Raw genomic sequence first — 24,696 nt, forward strand, 5'->3', positions numbered from 1 at the left:
CAGTTTCCTTGTCTGGTGCCTCCTTGTTTTCTTATCCTCTAAATATTGTTCTATTCTCAGGTCAATCCTCATATTTTTCTTTTCTGTTACTGCTCATCAACCTTCATGCTTGTCAGGCTTTATCACATTATCACAATGTGTTTTCTTCAAAGCTTTTATTTATGTACAGTAGTCCCTCTTTATCTGTGGAGGAATACATTCCAAGACCCCCCAGTGAATACCTGAAACCAAGGATAGTACCCAACCCATCAATCAGAACGTGTTTCTATTCATGGTTTCCACCTACAAATTTAATGCTTTTTCCATCTTCACTAGTCACTCCTCATGCACTGTGGCTGTCACTTTTGCAGTTTGAGCTGCAACAGCAAAACTAACACAAATTTTGTTTTCCTTCTCCACAATTTCTGGCTAAATTTATTCTTACCGTAGATTTTTGCAACCTCAGCATGTGATTAGTTTCCCTTTCCTTATGAAGTTTAGAACTTTCACTTTTTCACTTAAAGGAAGCACTTCCCAGCTTCTCTTTGGCATATCCAAATTCCAGCATCACTACTCTTGTGCTTTATTATGAATAGTAAATAAGGATGGCTTGAATACAAGTGCTACAATACTGCAACAATAGATCTGATAACTAAGGCTATGGTGCACAGGATCTATAGCATGAATATGCTGGACATGATTCACACCCCAGGTGGGCCAGAGCAAGATGGCAGATTTCATCATGTGTTGATATGGTTTGACTGTGTCCCCATCCAAATCTCATCATCAACTGTAGCTCCTATACTCCCCACATATTGTGGGAGGGACCCCGTGGGGTGGTAAATGATTCACGGAAGTAGGTTTTTTCTCTTGCTGTTCTCATGGTAGTGAATAAGTCTTACAAGATCTGATGGTTTTACAAAGGGCAGGTCCCCTGCACATGCTCTCTTGCCTACCACCATGTTAAGCATGCTTTTGCTCCTCCTTTGTTTTCTGCTATGATTATGAGGCCTCCCTAGCTATGTGGAACTGTGAGTCTATTAAACCTCTTTTTTTTCCCCTAAATTACCCAGTTTCTGGTATTCCTTCACAGCAGTATGAAAATGAAGTAATACATGTGTGCTACTCAGAATGACATGCAATTTAAAACTTAAGAAATTTTTTATTTCTAGAATTTTCCATTTAATATTTTCAGATTGTGGTTGACTACTAGTAAAAGAAACCTTAAAAAGGAAAACTCCAGTTAAGCGGGTGATTGCTGTATGTGCTTAATTGTATTTTTGTTTTGTTTATTTTTACTTCCAAGAATGATGCAATTTAATGCTAATACAAATCTTGCATTTATAATGGTTTCCACTTAGATTTTTTGTTCTACTTTTAGATACTGGAGTACACATGCAAGTTTGCTTCATGGGTGTGTTGCACCCACATAGTGAGCACAATACCCAACAGGTAGCTTTTTGACTCACATCTTCCTTTCTCCCTCCCCCTCTAGTAGTCTACAGTGTCTCCTCTTTCCATGTCTAGGTTCATGTGTTCTCAATGTTTAGCTCTAATTTATAAGTGAAAGCATGTAGTATTTCATCTTCTGCATTTATTAACTTAGGATTATGGCCTCCATCTAAATCCATGTTGCGGTAAAGGACATGATTTCATTTGTTTTTATGGCTGCATAGTATTTCATGACGTATATGTACCACAATTTCTATATACAATCTGCCATTAACAGGCACCTAGATTGATTCCATGTCTTTGCTACTGTGAATAGCCCAGCAATGAACATAGCAGTACATGTGTCTTTTTAGTAGAATTATCTATTTTCCTTTTGGCATATACCAAGCAATGGGATTAATGGGTTAAATGGAAGCTCTGTTTGAAGTTATTTGAGAAATTTCCAAACTGCTTTTTACTATGTCCGAACTAATTTACAACCAACAATGTATAAGTGTTCCCTTTTCTCTGCAGCCTTGCCAGCATCGACTGTTTTTTGACTTCAATCATAGCCATTCTGACTGGTGGGAGGTGTTATCTCATTGTGGTTTTGATTATTTATTTCTATGCTGATCGGTGGTGCTGAGTATTTTTTCATCTGTGTGTTGGCCATTTGTATGTCTTCTTTTGAGAAGTGTTTGTGAATATCCCCTGCCCATTTTTAATGGGGTTATTTGGTTTTTGGCTGTTAAGTTCCTTATAGATTTTGGACATTAGACCTTTGTTGGATGCTTAGTTTGTGAATAGTTTCTCCTAGTTCTATAGGCTGTCTGTTTACTCTATTGATAGTTTATTTTGCTATACAGAAGCTCTTTAACTTGGTCCCACTTGTCAATTCTTGGTTTTGTTGCAATTGCTTTTGAGACTTAGCCAAACATTCTTTGCCAAAGCCCATGTCAAGAAGGGTATCTCCTATGGTTTCTTCGGAGAATTTTGTAGTTTGAGATCTTACATTTAAATTTTTAATCCATCTTGAGTTAATTATTGTATTTGGTAAAAAAGGTCCAGTTTCATTATTCTGCATATAGCTAGCCAGTTACATTCACACCGTTTATTGAATAGGGAGTCCTTTCCCTATTGCTTGTTTTTACCAACGTTGTTGAAGATCAGAATAAGTGTGTGGTTTTATTTCTGAGTTTTACTCTGTTCAATTGGTCTATGTGTGTATTAGTCTATTCTCACACTGCTATGAAGAAATGCCTGAGACTGGATAATTTAAAAAGGAAAGAGGTTTGACCCACAGGTCTGCAGGGCTGAAGAGGCCTCAGGAAACTTAGAATCATGGTGGAAGGGGAAGCAAACATGTCCTTCTTCACATGGCACAAGCAAAAAGAATTATCAAGCAAAGGTGAAAGTCTCTTATAAAACCACTGGATCTCATGAAACTCACTCACTCACTATCATGAGAACACTATAGGGGTAATGGCCCCCATAACTCAATTACTTCCTGCTGGGTCCCTCACATCACACATGGGGATTATGAGAACTACAGTGCAACATGAAATTTCAGTGGGGACATAGCCAAACCATATCAATGTGTCTGTCTGTGTACCAGTACTGTGTTGTTTTGGTTACTATAACTTTATAGCATAATTTGAACTTGGGCAGTGTAACGTCTCCAGCTTTGTTCTTCCTTTTTAGGGTTGTTTTAGCAATTTCGGCTCTTTTTTGGTTCCATGTAAATTTTAGAACAGTATTTTTCTAATTCTTGGAAGAATGACATTGATGGTTTGATAGAAATAGCATTGAATCTATAAATTGCTTTAAACAGTATGGTCATTTTAGTGATACTGAATCTTCCAATCCATGAGCACAGAATGTTTTTCTACTGATTTGCATCATCTCTGATTTATTCCAGCAGTGTTTTGTAGTTATCCTTGTAGAAGTCTTCCACCTCCTTGGTTAGCTGTATTCCTAGAATTTCCTTTCTTTGTGGTTATTGTAAATGGGATTGTGATCTCGATTTAACTCTTGGACATTATTGGTGTATACAAATGCTACTAATTTTTATACATTGATTTTATAGGCTGAAATCTTACTAAAATAACTTATCAGTTCTAGCAGTCATTTGGACGAGTCTTTGGAGTTTTCTAGGTATAGAAGCAAAGAGAGAGCTTGATGACTTATTTTCCTATTTGGATGCCTTGATCTCCTTCTCTTGCTTGACTGCACTGGCTAGGACTTCCAATACTATGCTGAATAGGAATGGTTACAGCGGGCACCCTTGTCTTATTCCGGTTCGTAAGGGGAATGCTTCCAGCTTTTGCCCATTCAGTATGATGCTGGCTGTGAGTTTTTCATAGATGACTCCTATTATTTTGAGGTATATTCCTTGGATGTATGTCACCATAAACTGGAAAGCCAAATCTGTGAAAGCAAGGATTTCTCTGGTATTATTCACCACTTTTCATTCCCAATGTTTGGCAATGAGTGCACAGTCAATATACTTGTTGAATGAAAGAATGAATGAGTTGTGAATCCCTGAAATTCAGAATTAAAATGACTTAGAGTTTATTATGCAGGTATCTTAAGTATAATATAATATATGTATACATATATATTTATACACATACATATATACACACATACATACTCTCTATATATATTTAGGTTGTCAGGGGAGGTATTCCTAAATCAATTCAGATGAGAACCCACATTCATGACAGTCTATAGGAAATATTTGTACCTTCCTTCTACTTTTGTTGCCCAGATGTTGCTCCTTTATGGTTCATGCTATTCTTCATTGGAACAGTCCCTTCCTTGCATCAGGGTCTGTACTGTAAATAACAGAATGCTCAGGCTGTCAGCAATGTACCAAGTGCAGTATTCATAAATTCAGAGTCAACACTTGGACTTCTGCAAGCCCAGCTCTCTCTTTTCTTAATTTCACAAAATTTAAGGAGGGTCCCAATACACTTCACCTGCCAATACTAAATTCTCAGAGCCTGGGGACCCCATCTGTTTTCAGGGCCAACTGTCTTCAGGCTGCAGCTGTAGGTCCCATCCAGCAACCTCTGCATTCTGCATAGGTGTGGCCATGGCAACAGGATATGCTTCACACCTTACTCCTTTTGGTAGAACTTGCAGACAGATTGGAATCCACAGGAAGCTCCACCACACAGAAGTTTGGATTCCAGCCACTTCCCATGTGAGACTATGAAATGTTCCATCTGGCTGAAACAGCTCAGAGGAGCTCTGTTCTGTTAACTATATAGGCTTGTAGAAATAGGAACTGATAACAAGTCAAGTACTGGAGGCAAACACCAAATTTAAATGTGAATGCTAATTTTTCTTAGTAGAAAAATTTCTTATAGATACAAAGGTCAGAACTTTTTTTTTGTCACCAAGGCAACAGTTTATTAAGCCATCAGTTCACTAAATACAGCACAGAGTTTCATTATGTTCATGCTACTTTCTTCTGGACAGAATTTGTTTTTTAAATGGGATGCTCTACCCCATTAAATTGCCTGGGAAGGAGAAACTTATTTTTCCTGTTGCAGTATCATCAGGGATAATAAACATCTTAGTATATGCGATGCTGCCATGTGGGAAATTTTTTATTGCGGTTTTCCCTCTAATTGGAAGTAAGCCAACCAAGGTGTTTCATGATGTGCTTGGAGATCACTCTGACCACACCTTGGAAGACAATGTTTTCTGGTCCGTGAATTAATATGCAGATCTTCTTATAGCTTAGTAACCATGTTCTATTTTTAATTAAAAGGCTTATCTTATAACCCTGCTTAGCAGAAATTACTATCCACAGGACAAGTATAAATGTAAGATAAAGTGAATCTTAATAATACCTCCAATACCCTTGACTTTCTTTTAGCCATGAACAATCCTAATTTATACACGTTTCACATGTCTGCTCATAAAGAAATCATGAAAAATAAGCCTTTAGCATAAACTGATACCAAAAATGTCATTATAGTTCCTCTGCTTTTCCACTTTCCACTTTAGGTCTACAGGACATTTGAAATACTCATTTTTACTACCATATTGGGTATCTTTTCTTTCCTGTTGTTAAAAGGAAATGTCTGTAAGAAACTGATACCTACGATACCAAATGGAATGAAGCTGTGGCAGAATTTTGTATCCAAAATGACTGACTCATATTTTATAGCTATTTAACGTCCAAACGAGAACACAAATGGCTTTTATTGCTGAGTTACTAGAAACAGAGAATCGACAAGGTAATTTGTCTTTTATTATTTTTCCTGCTTGTCCCTCTAATCTTGTTACTCATGTTAGAGACCATTATTGGAGTTGTAATACCTTATGTGTTGAACAAGAGACCTTAGAATACCTCATGCTAAAATCAAATGCATGAGAAATACATGTATCCATGGATTTCAAACGGCAAAGTTGTAACTAGGATTCATCCAGCTACCATTTATGTTTGCTTCTGTAATACATAGCAACACTAAGTCTCTCATTTCTGTATGTGTGAAAAACTAGGATTCTACAACGTCAGACTGTGGAAAGGTTTTGTTAAAACATCCAATGCTACTTAAAGAAAATTTTAAAAGGACAGAAAAGTTACCACATTCTTTAGTCTCCCTTACAAACTGTTTTTGACTCAGAACAACAGAAATTTTTACATCTGTACCAGATGATATCTTCGGAACTCTTTCTTCCTGCTGCCACCTCAGTGTAGGGACAATTTATAGGCAGCATTTATGTTTTAACTATTTTTATTGAAAAAAACTAACTTAAATTAGCTTAAACAGAAGTGAAAAACAATGGGTTAATGCCGCTGAAATATTCAGAAATCATACTGGCTGCAGGTGTGGTGGGATTAATGGGTTAGATGTACTTTTTTACTTTTTGTTTTGTTTTGACTAATTTTACTTTCAGGCAGGCTTCCTCCATTGGATAACAAAGAGGACCATCGGCTGCACTAGACAAGAATCCTAACAGCTTTGTATGAGAAAGACAGCATGTTTTTAGCGTTCTGTCAAAATCCCAGGGAATACTGTCATCATTTTACCAGCTTAGATCCTGAGTCTATCCTTGAGCAACTCACTGCGAGGAGAGGTGAGAGTTATTTGGCTGGATAGGTCACATGCTTCCCCCAAGGCAACAGGAGCAAAAGTGGCAGATCAGCCCCACATCACTACAGGACTGAAAAAGTTGGCTAGGGAGTGAGGGCACTCCACGAAAGAATGTTACGTCGATTACAGACACATATTCCCAAAAAAAGGGAAGTCCACAAAGGAATGTTGCATAATGACACACATTCACAGAAGTACAGTCTCAAAAACAGAACCTGCTAGAGAGCAAGGTCCTCTGATAGTGGTCAGACTCTGAAGCTCTCATTGACATCATGCATAAAGATGTCACACACAGAAAACGAATTCTCTGCAACTGCTCTAACAATCTTCTCTGAATATCCTTTTCTAAGGGGCCTCTGAAAGTGCCTCAGGATGCGATGCAGAATCAATATGCAACATCTTATGTCTTCTGCTTACTAGATAGTAAGTACCTGGTGACTAATAACGAGCCTCCCAAGTGCGGGTGGAAGCCAGCTGTTTCAGCACAAGCTATCTTTGCTTCATGTGAAACGTTTCAGAAATTGCACGTATGGGGACATACAGACCCAGGGTTGGTAGCATTAAACAGAATGACACTTGTTACTGTCCAATGCTCTGAAATATCCACAAACTTGAGTTTCCATGAAAATAATATAATGAGCTGACAAGTAATTAATCCCCACTGATAGTTAACACTAAAAATGAGGCAGAGCTGCCCAATTACTCTGCAGACAAAATTTTCCCATTAAAGAAACACATATATGAAATGAAAACTGCATTTTACATTCTTACTCAAATGATGTAAAGATTAGAAGGACTTATAATTCAGAGGAGTAGCTGAGAGGGACATGTATACATTATTGTCCACTATGACTTTGGCCTATGCTTGCTAATAAAATGAGAGACTCAAAATTCTTCTATAAATTTAAATGTACTAGAGATTACCACCCCTATGAGGGACTATTTTGCAAGTCAATTCAATTCAATTACAGTAACAATACCTCCACCCCTTTAATAAAGTTCAAATAAACAAGTGAACTATGGCAATTAAAATAGCAAGCAGACAGCTGAATAATTTTAACAGCCTTTTTTGTAAAAAAAAAAAAAAAAAAAAGACTGAAGTTAATGTTAATAATTTTGTATAATGGAAACTTTACAAACAATTCTTCAGAGGCAAATGACAAAGGCAAGTGGTTTAGAATTTCCTGTGCTCAGAACCTCAGAGAAACAAGTAATTTAATCCTAGCACTGAAACTGACAGCTTGCTATCTGGAGGTGAAGGCATATTTGTAATGTTGTATATATATTATGGTACATTTATCATGTCCATTATGTTTAAACAGAAGACTTTTTTTTTAAGTTTCTAGGCATGCTGATTTTGCTGAATACCATCTCTTCTCTTGGAAAATAAATATCATTATCTCTGTGACAATAAGGCATGGTTGATCATGTAACCCCATGCTTCAAAGGCCAAAATCCTTAGCCTCAACAAGAGGACTATGGATTATCTGGCACTGGGTTACCTCTCCACCTCCATCTGGTCCCACTCTCACCTTCCCCAGACTGACCATCTTTTGTGTCCTCATATGTGCCAACCTATTTCCTCTGCCTGGAACACCTCTCTACTCCTGCCCCCAGCTCCAAGTGGCCTTCAACCTAGGCACCTTTCCATTATCAGTGTCATGTTCCCCTATGGCACAACCTCCTGGCCACCATCTGCTAGGCCTTCAGAGCACCTCCCAGGTAGTCTAATTAACATCCTCTCCCAGCACACACATTATACTATTAGCAACACAAAAGCATGGGCCACATTTGCTTTACCCCTTATTGTATCCTGTGTTCGGCTGAGTGCCTGGCACATACTTGGATCCCCAGCATTTGTTAAAAAAGTGTTCTCTGCATTTGGGAAGAGGCTGGTCAAAGGGTGTTTTTTTGTTTGTTTTGTTTTTTTAAAGTTCCACACAACCTAAAACTGCTATTTCCCAGTAAATATATTTTGATTTGGCACATGTTACTATGATTAGCATTCCCTGAATATATCAGGGAGGCCACAGTAACAGCATTTTAGTAACTTCAGGAAATTCCTAAATCATTGTGAGGTTTCACTGACCTGACCTAGGTCAATGATTAAAGTTAAACTAAAGCAGATTTTACCCGAAAAAAGGCAAAACTTCCCATTAGGGAGTCAAAAATGAAATGAGCTATATTAAAACATTTAGAAAGTTTACCTTTAGGCCGGGCACGGTGCCTCATGCCTGTCCTCCCAGCACTTTGGGATGCCGAGGCAGGCGGATCACAAGGTCAATAGATCAAGACCATTCTGGCCAACATAGTGAAACCCCATCCCTACTAAAAATAAAAAAATTATGTGGGAGTGGTGGTATGTGTCTGTAGTCTCAGCTATTCCAGAGGCTGAAGCAAGAGAATCACTTGAACCCAGGATGAAGAAGTTGCAGTGAGCCAGCATCATGCCACTGCACTCCAGCCTGGTGACAGAGTAAGACTCTGTCTCAAAAAAAAAAGTTAAGAAAGTTTACCTTTAGAATGGATATGTATCTAATGGTAAATACGACTCAAGGGGAAGCAATTCTCCTACTCCTCAGGGGGATGCCCTTCAACTACTACCTTCACTGAAATTTAAGTCACTCAAATGATATGCTTTGGGACGACAGCCCTTAGAATAAATCAAGTTTAAAACGTAGTAACAGTATAGTTCTTGGCAAGCGTGATATGTTCATTTAAGTCATACCCAGCCTGACAGGAAACTACATTAAACTTAGAAAAATGTCCCTGCCCTATGGGCCTGGAAGTTTTATGTCGGTCCTTCTGGAATTCACAGACACATGAGGTTGAACCCAACAGACTCAGAGCTGTCTCTCCCCATTCCAGAGATCCAGAGTCATGCATATGGAATGGTCTGAAATGTAGGCCTCCTGATAGGAAGGGTTACAATGGGTTGTACAAAGCACTTAATTCTAAGGCTGCATTGGCTCCACATAGGAAAAGTCCTTTAGAAAGCCCACAGAGAACCTGCAGATGCTCAGAAACGTGCCCACTCTTGGCAAATGGCAGGAAACCAACCAGTGTTTCCTATGGAATTGCAGAGCTGGCCTCTGGAGATCAAGCACAAGTGTGATAAGAACACCCTCAATAGTTCTGGTTTTCTGGTCCAAGACAGTGCTCACACTGAATAGAACTTACTACTGAATGGAGTCAAAGAAAGACTTTAGGTTCTTCATCTTTTTTGTTTCTAGAAATCCCTCTGGGAGTCTGCAAACCTATAATACATTTTAAAAATGAAATACATAGTATTTCAAATGAAACTAAATGCAATGAGAAACAGTTATCAAATTTTAAAAGAATGAATTTCTGATGCAGTCTATGTGTTTATTGTTGACTGTGTAGTTGACTCTTGAACAACACAAGTTCGAACTGTATGGGCCCATTTATAAGTGAATTTTCTTCCATCTCTGCCACCCTAACAAAGCAAGACGAATCCCTCTTCTTTCTCCTCCTTCTCAGCCTACTCAGTGTGAAGAGGATAAGGATAAAACCCTTTATGATTATTCACTTCCACTTAATGTTTAAACATATTTTCTCTTCCTTATAATTTTCTTTGTTTTTCTTTTTTTTTAATTGTACTTTAGGTTCTGGGGTACATGTGCAGATCATGCAGGATTGTTGCATAGGCACATACATGACAAAGTGGTTTGCTGCCTTCATCCCCCTATCACCTATATCTGGTATTTCTTCCCATGTTATCCCACCCTGACCTCTCTATTCCCCTAGTCCCTCCCCTAGTCCCCTCAATTGACTGTAGTGTGTGATGCTCCCCTCCCTGTGTCCACATGTTCTCACTGTTCAACACCCACCTATGAGTGAGAACATGTGACGTTTGGTTTCCTGTTCTTGTGTCAGTTTGCTGAGTATGATGGTTTCCAGATTCATCCATGTCCCTGTGGAGGATATGAATTCATCAGTTTTTAAGGCTGCACAGTGTCCCATGGTGTATATGTGCCACATTTTCTTTATCCAGTCTTTCATTGATGGACATTTGGGTTGGTGCCAAGTCTTTGCTATTGTAAACAGTGCTGCAATGAACATACGTGTGCACGTGTCTTTTTAACAGAAAAATTTATAATCTTTTGGGTATATACCCAGTAATGGGATTGCCAGGTCAAATAGAATTTCTATTTCTAGATCCTTGAGGAATCGTCACACTGTCTTCCACAATGGTTACACTAACTTATACTCCCACCAACAGTGCAAAAGTGTTCCTATTTCTCCACATCCTCTCTAGCATTGTTGTCCCCAGATTTTTTAATGATTGCCATACTAACGGGTGTGAGGTGGTATCTCAATGTGGTTTTGATTTGCATTTCTCTAATGACCAGTGATGATGAGCATTTTTTCATATATTTATTGGCCTCATATATGTCTTCTTTTGCAAAATGTCTGTTCATATCCTTCACCCACTTTTGAATGGATTTGTTTCTTTCTTGTAAATCTGTTTTAGTCCTTTGAAGATTCTGGATATTAGCCCTTTGTCAGATGGGTAGATTAAAAGAATTTTTCCCCATTCTGTTGGCTGCCAGTTCATGCTAATGATTGGTTTTTTGGCTGTACAGAAGCTCTGGAGTTTAATTAGATCCCATTTGTCTATTTTGGCTTTTGCTGCCATTGCTTTTGGTGTTTTAGCCATGAAGTCCTTGCCTATGCCTATGTACTAAATGGTTTTGCCTAGGTTTTCTTCTAGGGTTTTTATGGTGTTAGGTCTTATGTTTAGATTTTTAATTCATCTGGAATTAATTTTAGTGTAAGGTGTCAGGAAGGGGTCCAGTTTCTGCTTTCTGCACATTGATAACCAGTTTTCCCAACACCATTTATTAAACAGGGAATCCTTTCCCCATTGCTTGTTTTTGTCAGGTTTTTCAAAAATCAGATTATAGCAGACATGTGGTGTTGCTTCTGAGGCCTCTTTTCTGTTCCATTGGTCTTTGTCTCTGTTTTGGTACCAGTACCATGCTGTTTTGATTATTGTGTCCTTTTAGCATAGTTTGAAGTCAGGCAGCATGATGCCTCCAGCTTTGTTCTTTTTGCTTAGGATTGTTTTCACTATGTGGGCTCTCTTTTGGTTCCATATGACATTTGAAATGTTTTTTTCCAGTTCTGTGAAGAAGGTCATTGGTGGCTTGATTGGGACAGCGTTGAATCTATAAATTACTTTGGGCAGTATGGCCATTTTCATAATATTGATTCTTCCCCTTATAATTTTCTTAATAGTATTTTTTCTAGCTTGCTTTATTATAAGAATACAGTATATATTGTAAGAATACAGTATATATAACACACAAAATCAAGTATGTTATTGGTAAGGCTTCTGGTCATTAGTAGTTAAGTTTTTGAGGGGTCAAAAGTTATATGTGGATTTTCAAATGTGTGGCAGGTCAGCACCACTAACTCTCATATTGTTTGAGCCAACTAAAAATAAAAAGATCTAACAGCAGGTCTAATAATCATATTTTCAAAGTTGTGATGAGCATAAATGATTTTTCAAAATATCTGCAAACAACTGTAATATGATACAGTCTACTGGTGACAAAGTGACAGGTACTGCTGATTACTTATGTGGTTTGTGACCCACACTCATAATTAATGAATATGCCAAATTTAAATTAGAGGTCAGTAACAATAAAGATGTCATTTTCTCTGTCCAGGTTTGTGTATTAACTGAATTCTATTCATGTCAGTGAGCTACAGGTTAAAAATCCCTATTTTAGAAAGATTTTAGATGAATTTTTAAAATACCTTAAACTTGGAAACTCTATAATTAACTTGATGTAAGTTTGGGATATGGGAAAAGTTTCATATATATTGATAAAAGTCTTTTGAGTTTTAAAAATAGTACACAGCATATAAATCAATAGTATTTTATGTATGATAATGAAAAAAATTCAGACCATATACAGGATATTTTCCCTACTGAAAAATTATGGCCACTCATTCCCAGCCTTATATTCTCCCCTTATAATCAGCCCTTCTAAGTACTCCTGCGCTTTCTATGTAACTGTCTTAATCTACTTCCAAACATTTACGTTTTCCAATCCTTCTCATGAAACATTCATGGCTCCTGCCCCAATGATTATCCTCAGTGATCACTGCTACAGTGGTGAGGTCTGCGAAATTTTCTCTATTCCTTTCTATTGCCAAGTAAAATTCTATTCTGTGGAATCTATGACTATAATTTGTTTATCCATTCCTCAATTGATAGACATCTGGGTTACTTCCAATTTGGGGCAATTGTGAATGCAGCTGCTGTAAACTTTTGAGTTCTCTGGGTCCAACTTTAGTCTTGGGCCCAATGGACTTGGGCCTTGGGCTGACTTTTCCTCAACTTTTCTGCCCCTCCTTCTTCATGTAGCACCAATATATGTTCTGTATCTCTTGCAGACTTCTGCTTGGGATCAGTGTAGGACCCTAGGCCCTAGAGTTTCTGCCCTTCCCCTAGTTGTGTAAGGCTTTTCACATGACAGAAAAATCTGAGGTGATATGTGGGATTTTGTGCTTGTTTCTAAGGGCAGAGTCTCGGTACCTGCAAACCTGTCGAACCAAAGGGGTCTTCAACTTCTCTGTCCCCAAAGTTTCTGATAAGTACTAAGTAAAAGTCCCTGGGAAAAAACTCGTGGATGAACACAGATTTCCCTTGTGTCTGAGGCTCCCAGTTACTCTCAACTATACTACTGGCCCTCACTTGACTTTTAAGAATTAAATATTTTCACGAATTTCTTCTTCTTCTTCACTTTTTACATGTTTACTTTTTTTAAATTGTGGTAAAATACACGACATTACATTTGCCATGTTAACTGTTTTTAAGTGTACACTCCAGTGGTATCCAGTACTTCACAGCATTGTGCAACCATCACCACCATCCATCCCCAATAGTCTTTCACCTTTCAAAGCTGAAAATCTGTACCCATTAAACAATGACTCCCTGTGCCCCCACCACTCCATCCCCTTGCAACAACCATTCTACTTTCTGTCTCTATGAATTTGAGTCAGAAACATAGCGGAGAAGGCCATGAGATGATGAAGACAGAGACTGGTGGCATGATGAGTCCATAAACCAATAAATGCCAGGTACTGTCAGCAAAACTAGAAGCTAGGAGAAAGGCATGAAGAAGATTGTCCCCATACAGCCTCCAAAGCCTGAATGACCATGCCGACACCTTGACTTTAGGTTTCTACCCACTGGAACTATGAGAGAATACATTGCTGTTAAGCTACCCAGTTTGTGGTAGTTTGTTATGCAGCCTTAGGAAACAAAAACAGTATTCCTGTCTGTCATATAGACACTGTTGAGATAATATATTCAAGGGTTTTGTTTTTCTTTTTCTCTTTCTAGTAATTCATGATCACGAAAGAAAGTTTCTGCAACCTGAATGGACATCAGTCTAATTAATGTGCCTGCCCAGTTATCATTTATTCCTCTCTTCCAGTAGTAATGGATTATAGATTGTGCTTCAGGACTATTGGTCAAAATGGCCTATTCTTCCCCCAAAACTCTGCCTCTCTGTCTCTGTCCTTTCTAAATGCTAAGTCATGAAAACATTTAGAGCTGATCCATTCCAGCATTGGAAAACTATCCTGTCCAAGGTCTTGCTCTTCAGCATTTCCTTCAATTCCATGAAGTCTACCATAACCATCCAATGGATTCCTTTCTACTTAGTCTGAATAGAACCCATTTCTATTTATGTCAGTGAAGGAACTCTAATAAATTACAACATTGTAACTTTGAGTTTTGTTCTGTTTAGTTTTAAGGTTTGCCTTATTTGGACTTACCACTATTAATAAGTTCCAGTGAAATCTCAGCCTTATTCCATTCCCTTCCACAATAATCTAAATGATTAGCTCGGAGCTTTTCTACCTACAGTTATCTATAATATATCTGTTACTGTTTTTGCAAATCTCTGTGCTTCTGTCAAAAGAGGCAGTTGATGGAAAATTTTTAAAAAGTACATAGTTTCTAACTGAGCTACTAACAACCTTTTATTCTGTCCCATCATACAGCAAAAATAACTTAAAAACTGCAATACCAAAGAAAACTATAACATTTAGGGACAAACATAATGTGTGAATGATACTGAAACATAAAACCCTTAATGTATTATATAATAAACAGCTGTGTCTTCAAGGCTATGTTATAATGATCTCTCTCTAGGTATTTCTTAAAATTACAGAATATTTTTATCGTGCCAGAATGGTAATTTTTTCTTAATTGTTCATTTCATATTTCAGATAATTAAAAACTGTATCTGAAACATTCACAGGACTTTATGCTTTCTCTGTTATACACCCACCAATGTGACTACTGATTTGAAATTTAAAAACATGCTGGCAAAGAGGTAAAAATCTCACTTCAATGATACTTTAGTCGTGTGAAAGAACACCTTTCAACGTTTTTGTCTTAAGAAGGTAAGAACCTAAATAGATACAACAGGTAATGAATGTCTAGTTCATTTCTGTGGTTTTTAATTTTTTAACTTAGTGTGCTAGAGTATCTCTCCCACCTCCCATGTTGGAAACTACATATGGAAAAACCAATTCCTACACTGACATACTTACCACAAGTAGACTACATTTTATAGTAGTGCGAAAGCTACTAGCTTTAAAAATGCAAAGATATGTGATTTTATTTTCCCATTTTAATACATTTTAAAATAAGGAACTTACATTTATTTATGTGACTAAACCATTTGGATGAATGAAAACAGAAGAAAATATTTTTTTACTCAAAGCCATTTATCATGGTTGTTAACATTCTTCTGCTTAATAGGTGATATATGACATCCAGTCTCTCTATGCAAAGGGTGAAAAATAAATGAGAAAACATCTTCAGTCCATAAATATATTAATTTAAAAGGATCACATTTTATCTTAGAAAATGACTGCATTTAAGAGACTTCTGTCACAACAGCCCCAATGGATGATGTGGAATTTTGTTTTAATATACAAACATTTAACAAGTTAATTTTTTTTAGTTGCCTATGTTTGCGGAGACTGAGACTTGTTTGTTGCATAAATCTTAGTAGCCTTACTGAAAAGTATAATTTGGTGTGAAGATGAAGGACCAGAGGCCAGTAAGGTAACCCAGAAACAAAGGAATACTGGATGTAATCACTGGATGTTAGATTAACTACTTACATGATGACAGCTTCTCCTGACTTGTATCAGAAAACAGTGATTCTATGACCTAGAATCTAATGTAAGAAAGTATATTAATTTGTTCCTTGAACAAACAGTTGTTTGTAGCAAACCATAAATTCTAGTGTGTATCCAGCCGGTCTAATGATGTATATTGAAGGAAGAGAGCTAATGTGCATTGGTGCCATTAATCTTGAAAATTCAGATCAATCACTAGAAATACGATTTCAGTAATGGTACAGAAAGAATCCTCTAGACTTTAACCATGACCCAGATAAAAAAAAAACCATGACTGTAACATTGTTCTTTGGGGCCAAACGGTAATGTAAATGCTGTGGTAGCTTCTTATTCGTTATCTTGCTAGCATACAATCAGTATACAAACAACAATCCCTCAATTTTCTATGAGAAAACACACTTCCTCAACCAGTATGTATATTCCACATTTCTGGCCACTATGACTGGTGGAGGGCTCTTTGCATGATTAGGGATATTTGCTGGAATTTCTAGGAAGAGCAGCTTCCTCTTTCCTCTGTAAAATTTATCGGGAGAGACTGTCCTCTTCACTAGGTGTGAACCTGGGAACATGAAGCTCTGAAAGCTTCTGGCAGGTATCTCAGAAACCCGAGGAGTCAGCCTGTCAAGAACAGAGCCGAGACATAGGAAGAGGAGCTAAGACACTGCAATGAAAACTGTGACGGAACTGGTCACAAGGTATGAGCCCTGAATCAGGTCCCCTTAGGAGTCAGATAGAGCCCCCAAGCTCCACTCACACAGTCATGAATCATGTCTCTCTTTTTTTTTCCCCTCAAGAAACTTGATATCAGGGGTTTTTTTCGATTATTGAGATTAAAACAGTTGGAACAGATTCAAGCATAAATGATCACTTGCAAGGGCACAGCTGCTGTGTGATGGAATTAGCAGAGTACAAGGACAAAGTGGGTACCAGACATCATGCTAGCATCTTTACTTGCTTATTTCACTGAATCGTCACAGGAATCATAACGTATAATCTGGTGGATATGATTCTCAAAAAGCAGTAAGGTAGAAAGTAATCTACCCAACTTTTTATAACTAGTAACTGAGAAACAGAGATTTGAATTTAAAGTTGTCTGATGCTAAAGAGAATGTTCTTTCAAAGTTGCCATCTGTTCTGGTTTCCAACTTTTAAGTCTCATTATTCCACTTGATCATACGCATATCAATCACCATAAAATACAAATAAGAATACATACATTATTTACTTTACAATGAACAACATGTAGGTTTTCAGATTTTTATTGAATCTGAAATGCTTCAATAAACCATAACAGCAACAGCACTGAACTGGAATAAAAACATATATCAACTTAATAACAGAATTATCAACAAGAGCCAATTTTCAATTTTCTGATCATCAAAAATATATCCTAGTTGAAAGACATTATGTACATGGTGTTGATTGGTTTTAGATATCTTTACCTAAAGCTCTACTTATGTTCATCCCAATTAGGAAAAAATAAAAAGGCATTTTTGACCATTTAGGTGAATACCTGAATTGAACATAATTAGAGACCCATTGGTTACTTTTTTTTTTTTTTTTTTTTTTTTTTTTTTTTTGCCTCTAGAAGACCTAGAATCTAACATCTGAAAGGAGAGGTTCTTGAGCTCAATATAGGTTCTGGAGCATTTTTAAATAAACAGAAGAAACATGAATGTAACCAAGAAAATAAGCATGCTCTCAGGAAGGAGAAGGTTTGGATGGAGATTCTGAAAACTGTAAACCAAATTGAAATGATTCAGAGTGGCCACTGACCTCAGGCAAATCACTTCATAATCATTTTCATTTTAAAGACAAGGAAACAGAAGTTCCATAAAGTTAAGTTCATCTAAAGTCACAAACTACTAAGCAGCAATGCCAGATTTGACTGCAAAGCTCTTGATCCTCCCTGAATGCCTGTGTGTTTTTCCTTGTAAATGAATAGTTAGTATTCTGGCTTATCAGTCAGTGTTTTCCAAATACATGAGTCAACTGTCAAACCTGGTCAAAACAGTGTTGTTCAAATCAAAATTTCAAAAATCAGGTTTCATAATCCAGAAGGCTGAGTTCAATGTTTTGGTCAGTGGAGTCCCAGACCAAGGGCAAGCAACATGCATGTAATAATGTAAAACAGACTACAGCCTGCACCTACTACTGTACCCCCAAGAGCAAACAGCATGTCTCTTTTACCTTCTTTAGGAAGATAGACAACTCTAAATCACAAAATTAGAAGAAGCCGGATCAGCCATCTGAGCCCAGGACTCAGATTCCAAAAGACATCATGTAATGAATATTCCAGAGATAGAAGGGACACACTATTTACAAAGAAGGCTGAAAGCCTGGGAAAATGATTCAGGTTTGTTGCTCCCCCAAAGTTGTGACAACCAAAAATGTCTCCAGACATTGTCAGTACCCCCTAGGGGCAAAATTACCCCCAGTGGAGAATCACTGCTCTAAGCCTATCAATATGATCTATCTCTAAAGTGAGAGAAATTTCTCTTCCTCCACTTTAACTGACATCTCTATTTCTCATTCTTGTTTCTAAAGATAAATAAGCATTTGTAAACAAAAGTAAAACCTTCCACAAACAAGGCTGCCTTTTTTTTCCTGCATTGCTATTGCTTATCTTTAACAACTATGAGATAAAATGAAATTTTAAAAAAGATATTCACTTTGCCTTTGTTACAGCATACATTTCAAAATCCTGCTGTGTGTGTTTGTTGTTGCTCCTGAATTTAGCAACAGCAACATACAGTGTTTGACAAAATTCTCACATAACCCTCAGTCCAGCTGGGACAATAACTGACATGTCAGATGAGCAGCAAGTTTGTTTTTCAGTCAAAGGAGCTGCCATCTTATTAATATTTCCTTTTCCTCCAAATAAATATGCTTTTCCCCAATAAGTATACTTTAAAGCATAGGTATTGCCTAGTACCCAAAATAACAAAAATGCTCAGTTCTGTAGTCTCTATATTAGTCTCCATAAAATAGTGACACAGCATGCTCAGTCTTTGAAAGTGTGTGGTTAAAGCATTTGCTGCAAACACCATTAGAACAGAACTGATTTGAAATTCTCCTTCCTCTAACTACCAGTGCCAGCCAGCCCACTGTCTTCTACCACTGTGGCTATCAGAAGTGCAAAAGGGCACACATCCATTCAACAAGTATCTGCAAGGAAGGAAACCACCTCTCCTTGCTCAGATGTCAAACAAAATCAATAACCATTTGCTAAGAAAAGAAAAAGGGAGACAAGCACCGACCCTTTCACCTCAAATTTCTCATTCCCTCCTTGTCTAGGCTGTATAGAAATCCATGTAACTGTTTTCCACTTAATGATTTCTTCTGCCTTCTGCATCTCACCAATTGTATTGTGAAGTCTTTTCAAGAATCAGGGAATATCTCTATAATTGCTCCAAATTCAATGAAAATGAATGCCCAGCTTATATTTCTTTGTACAGATAGACTTTTAGAGATACATCTGGGTATTGCAAGTGCAAGAGTCCCACTGTCTAGAACAGAACCTGCTACTGTTGAGTTTACAAATGCTTACTGAATTTACAAATATGATTATCATTTGTTCAAATTATATTTATTGGGCTTTCACGTAGTCCAATGACAGGTGTATTCTATCAATACCAGTGTTGCTTACAAGGAAGTCATGTTTTCCTCAGTTCTTTCACTATTCCCTTGGGAAAGAGGAAGCCGAAATAGCAAGAACATACAACTGAACAAACCAATTCAGTAAAGATACAAGCAGAGAAACTGAGGCTGCCTTTCTGAAAAGCAAAGGCTCTTCCCACGGCCTTTTTCCAAGACAGGCACAAATCCCCGTTTCAACTAGAAGCAAATAAGAACTGTTTGTGTCTGTACACACAGGAGAAAGGGGGAGGATTACTGCATGCCCCAGAGTCTTAGCAGGAGTATCAAGTCTGCTGCAACACAAATCCCTGAAGAATAGTAATAGCTAAGGGTGAAAGGAATAGTTATTAGAACAAGAAAGGAAGTAAGCAACCCTAACGATAACACCTTCCGAATGAATCCTGAAACAAACCAACAGCAACGACAAAAATGGATGAGAGGGTGGGAGAGGGGGTCCAAACAATGACCAAATTTTAGTTTCTCTAGGCCTCTCTGTGCTAATGACAAGGCTTTTACCTAATAAGTGCTCTGAGTTCCTGCCTGCAGGGGATACTAAAACAGTATCTTATTACGTTTATGGATGTAAGGTATTGTTCTTCCTTTCTAGGCAATGTATTGTGCTACAGAATCGAAAGGCTTGATGTTTCTCAGTAAGCTCCATGCTGTCGATTTCAAATGGAAACTGAATACAGTACAAGAAAATTATACAACATTCTTACCTTTCTATGTAGATACCTATAAATACTAAGGTATCATTCTGGAATACATTTTTGGCTTCAAATAAATATTTACCTAATATTTTTCTCTGATTATTCAATCCCTCACTTAGCAAGAAACTTACAAGTTGTAATTTTAATTAAATTAATTTCATTTTAATTAAACATAAAAGCAATTACCAAACAAGTTCAGTGAAATTAGTACAGCAGAATAGTTTTGATTTGGTTTTATCAAAAAATGTTTACTTAGTTCACATACACACATGCATAGAATTCGCCTTTTAGAAATTCTCAATATATCTTAGGATTGTTTTTTTAAAGGCTAAAAGAAAAGTTCTGCCAAAAGGAAGCCTCTTTAATTTCCTTAAAAAAAGCGTTTTTGAACATGGGACCATTTTGCAAAGAAAGTCTCTTAATAACTACTCTTTATATTCAAGATGGACTTCCGATGGAAATCTTTGTAAGTATCCTAAAAGGGGTTGCTTTTAACGTTAAGCATATCTTGTTGAAAGCCAAGGTTTCACTAATTAAGCATTATTGACATTTGGGTTGGATAATTCCAGGAGGCTGTCCAGTTTATTGTAAAATGTTCGAAGCATCCTTGGCCTGGCCCACAAGATGCCAGCAGCACCTCTTCCCCAAAGTTGTGACAACCAAAAGTATTTCCAGACACTGTCAGTATACCCCGGGACCAAAACTGCCCCCAGTGGAGAATCACTGCTCTAAGCCTATCAATAAGATCTATCTCTAAAGTGAGAAAAGTGATTTCTCTTCTAGGTTAACTAACATCTCTATTTCTCATTTTGCCTCAAGTCAATTCACCACCTTTTCTTTCTTTCTTTTTTCTTTTTCTTTTTCTTTTTTTTTTTTGGTAATGACTTTACCTTAGGGCAACAAAGATTCCATTGACTATTTTCTAAAGCTTACCAGACTTAGGGTACAATCCTCCAGAAAAAAAGTGCCAAGTTAGGCTTCCACTTAAGGGCTAGGAACAAGCCCAAGGGTACAATCCTTTGTATTTCAAATGCAGGAGGTGGAGAGTAAAAGATTCTCTTATCTCAGGTTAAATTTAGCATTCTATAATGAAGACTTTTCCTGCACAACTCATAAGATCTAATCTCTGCTTTTATATGACACCCTAATCAATTTAGCTGACTTTCCGTCTTCCTTGACCCCCCCCAAAAAACAAAACAATACAGGCAAACATATCAGATGATGTTTTATTTGAATAGCATTCTGGGGAGAACAGAATTAATGGCTGAAGTAATCATTTATTTTACCTTCACAGGCTTTATAATAATGAATGAAAAAAATCATAGCAATAAAAGCAAATAGCAGAAGCCTTTTTATTCAAATTTCATACCTTACAGATGTCCAGGATAATCAACATATTTCAAAAATGTACTAGAAACTCAGCCAGCCACTGTCACATGGAATAAGAGGACAGGCCCTGGCCATTAGAACCGTGTTGTCCTCGCTGTTGTGTCCCTCCACGGGACAGACATCACCTTGCAAGATAACCTGTTTCACTGTCCCCAACAGTTTTCCACAGAGTTCTTGTTTCCTTTCATCTGAATCTTCTCTCAGCAATTTGATGTCCTGAACTATTTCTGATGGTTGCACCCAAGATCTCAGGGACTGGGTCTCTTAGTTATGAGACCAGCCCTCTTAGATAGCAGACAGTAGGTACAGTACTTTCTCTCCCTTCTTTGCATCCTTCCAGAGTTGCCTCCATCCTCATTTCCTGTATCTGGTCAAATCTCTCTGAAAATGTGAAACCGACGACAGAACATGGCAAGCTGGATGGAAAAGCCGACAACCCCTCCCCCACTCTCACACCCCCCCCACCGCCAAGCCAGGCTAGTCCTGTTTCCGATCCTGCACAGTGTGTAAGCTTCTTGCCTCCCTGTTTTGGTGGGTGAAATTTTTGCTGTTCAAAAAGCGTTTTTCATAAGCTTTTAGGACGTGTTTATTCTAGTAACCTGATGTTTTCTTTTTTGCTATATTTACATGTGGTAAACTCCAGGGAGGCCCCCCGCCAGAGATCCCTTCAGTGCTGGTTTCCGTCCCTGCTTCTTGGCCCCACTGGCCTTTTGGAGCCATCGTGCTTCCCTGTCCGCAGGCAACAATCACAGCCTCACCTGCAAGGGGCAGTAGAGTGAACCGCGGACCCCCTGAGTGACGCCTCGGAGATGGACCCTTTGGATGTGGGAACCCCTCTGACGCCGGGATTCCCAGGATTCCCTTCTACAGAGGGAGTCCACTGCGGTTGCAGCCGGCAGCTGAGTCCCCCTTAGAGTACCGAATCAGAGAAGACCGGCATCAGGTTTGGGATGTAAGGGAACAGGGAGAGGTTAGAGAGGCATCACGGGATAAGCAAAGAATTCCACTCTGGGGAAAGGAGGCAGAAAAGGATGTAGGAAAGCGCGTTCCCCTAATCCCCTCCCCGTGCCGCCTGTGGATCCCTGGATCTTCTTGTCATGGAGACAGTCTGCAGCCACACACGCGACCCCGGGCCGGAAACATGCACACACGCGCGCACACAAGCACACACGCGCCCCGACCCGAGTTGCAGGCTGCAGACTTCTGCCTGACTTCCCGGCCAAAAACACCGCACTTCTGGGGTCAGACCACAAATTTCCGTGGCCTAGAACTGCCACCACTCCCTTTACCCCACACTACCCCTGCAACACACACATTCAGTCCCTGCACTGCACCCCCAGTGTGCCAGGGACCACTTAAGGGAAGCCCGAGCAGCTCCCCCCCGCCGCCCCCAAACGACTATATTCCTCACTGCCTGATGTCTATCTAAAGCTCCTACAAGCTCGCCTACAGAGAGCCGAGGTGTGCCCAAGCCAGGTAGTAGACAGAGGAGGAGCCCGGGGTGAAAGTGAACCCCGGAGAACAGTACTAAACCACTCTTCCAGGCGGCACAGGGAAACCTCCAGCCCTCTCCTGAACCTTTCGGGCCCTACCAGCAGCCCAGTTTCTCCGCCCGATCCCACACCACTCCCCGCCTCTTCACCCGAATCCCTCAGCGATTTTCCAGCTGGCACTGCCAGACCACTTTCTACATCATCCTCTCTCCAGCCAGTTCCCAACATGTGGCCTCACGAATTCGATCCGAAGACGAATTCCAGGCTGACTCCATCATTACGTGCCCCTAACCTTATACTGATTCCCCAAATTATCCGAGTCCACTCGCCACTCCGGAGACCAATGTCCCTTCCACTGGCGTCCTCTGCTCTCGTTCAAATCCGCTTTCCACGCGCCCCACTTACCACCCATCCTCCTGCCGCTCTGGTCAAGACACGCTTGCCCTCCACTCTGCGCCCCCAACACTGTGCTCTCACGCTGCTCCCACCCTATCCGCCGGCGACACCCCCACTTTCCTTCTGCGGCTGTCCCTGGCCGGGCTCCCGCGCCCCAAACCCAGCCTCCCCGCCCTGTCCCCTCCCTCGCCGCGCGGTCTTTCCTTCTTCCCAAGTCGGCTCTCTGGGCCCCCGTTGGAGCTACTTCTGCCCTCCGGCTCTGCCCGTCGCCCGGCTCGAGCATCCCAATGGCAACCCGCTTTCAAATCGGCTAAGCGGCTCCGAGAGGCGCCAGGCACAGGGGGCAGAGGCCAGCCGGCTCTCCCGGGCACCAGGCGCGCCTCCCTCTAGCCCACCTGGACTCCCCCGCCCGCCAAGCCCTCGCCCCACCGCCCAGCAGCCTCACAAACTTACTTGCGGGTCGCCAGGAGGGGGCTGCGGTGAGTGGCGGCGGGCCCCGCGGCGGTGAGTGCGCCCCTCTCGGCGGGGCTGGGCGGCGCGGCGACGGCGCTGCGCTCCTGCGGCCGTGCGGTGAATGGGCTCAGCCTGACGCAGCGCAGCTCTGCCCCCGCTGCCGCCGGCGCCGCCGAGCGCTTGCAGACATGCTCAGTGTCCGGACCTGCCTGCGTGGAAGCTACCAAGAGCCGGCAGCGGCAGGGGAGACCGAGAGGAGCCGCGGGCGCGAGCCGGAGGCTACCACGCCGGGGGCGGGGGGAGCCACGCACCGCTAAAAATAGCTCCTGCAGAAGCCGCGCGGGCTTAGCGCGCACCCCTCCCCGGGCGCCGCCCCTCGGGCCCAGACTCGGGCTTCTTTGCTCGCTACCGCGGCGGGACCTCAGCCCGCCGAGTCTTGCCAGGCTTCTGCCTGCACTCAGATCTCCACCTGGGTGGAGACGGCGCCTCCCGGGGAGGCGCCCACTTGAATAGCTTGGACTAAGCCAGAGCTGCCCCGATTTCGGGGTCCCGCCTGACGGACAGCTCTAATACTAGGTTCTCCCTAGAGAAGCAGAAAAAAGTTTTGTTAAAACAATGAAAAAGCTTCTGCGCTACGAAGAAATGTGTTCAGATTTACGGAGGAAAGAAAATGTTTTTCAGATGCTTTGCTTGCTGGAAAAAACAAGGGGGAAAGGAAGGCAAAGTCCGACAGCCTAGAGGGACCCAAGGCAGCTTGCAGCGTACTGAAGGGAGCTCTGCAAAGAGCTTCTAAAATTCAGAATTCTTTGCAGGGCGTTTGTGGCTCCTCATTCCGCAGTATTTTGCATAATTCGTTGACAAGCGACCCTGACCTTGGAGATTTTCTTGTTCCTG

General features: G+C 40.1%; 2 protein-coding genes across 21 annotated transcripts in view; both read right to left on the bottom strand.

The window, feature by feature from the left end:
• The window catches only part of OXR1 (oxidation resistance 1), a 484,621-nt gene extending 460,696 nt beyond the window's left edge, over nt 1–23,925 (bottom strand). For all 20 annotated transcript variants that reach the window (XR_013528162.1, XM_054246334.2, XM_078353359.1 and 17 more), the window contains exon 1: nt 23,803–23,925. The gene's annotated coding sequence lies outside the window, so the exon portion shown is untranslated. The remainder of the gene's footprint in view (nt 1–23,802) is intronic.
• LOC144579777 (uncharacterized) lies at nt 1,803–23,796 on the bottom strand. Its single transcript, XM_078353384.1, has 3 exons — nt 23,359–23,796; nt 22,219–22,369; nt 1,803–21,841 (listed from the first exon to the last, which is right to left on the bottom strand). Exons 1-3 carry the CDS (start codon nt 23,630–23,632, stop codon nt 21,832–21,834), a joined length of 435 nt encoding a protein of 144 aa, XP_078209510.1. The 5' UTR covers nt 23,633–23,796; the 3' UTR covers nt 1,803–21,831.
• Nucleotides 23,926–24,696: the final 771 nt, after the last annotated feature.

This window comes from Callithrix jacchus, chromosome 16 (genome assembly GCF_049354715.1).
Source record: "Callithrix jacchus isolate 240 chromosome 16, calJac240_pri, whole genome shotgun sequence".
Lineage (NCBI taxonomy): Eukaryota > Metazoa > Chordata > Mammalia > Primates > Cebidae > Callithrix > Callithrix jacchus.

Coding starts and splice junctions, on each gene's coding strand:
- LOC144579777 (XM_078353384.1), bottom strand. CDS start 23,632: ATGCTCGAGCCGGGCGACGGGCAGAGCCGGAGGGCAGAAGTAGCTCCA. Junction 22,370..23,358: donor GAGCGGCAGGAGGATGGGTG/GTAAGTGGGGCG, acceptor CGGTACTCTAAG/GGGGACTCAGCTGCCGGCTG.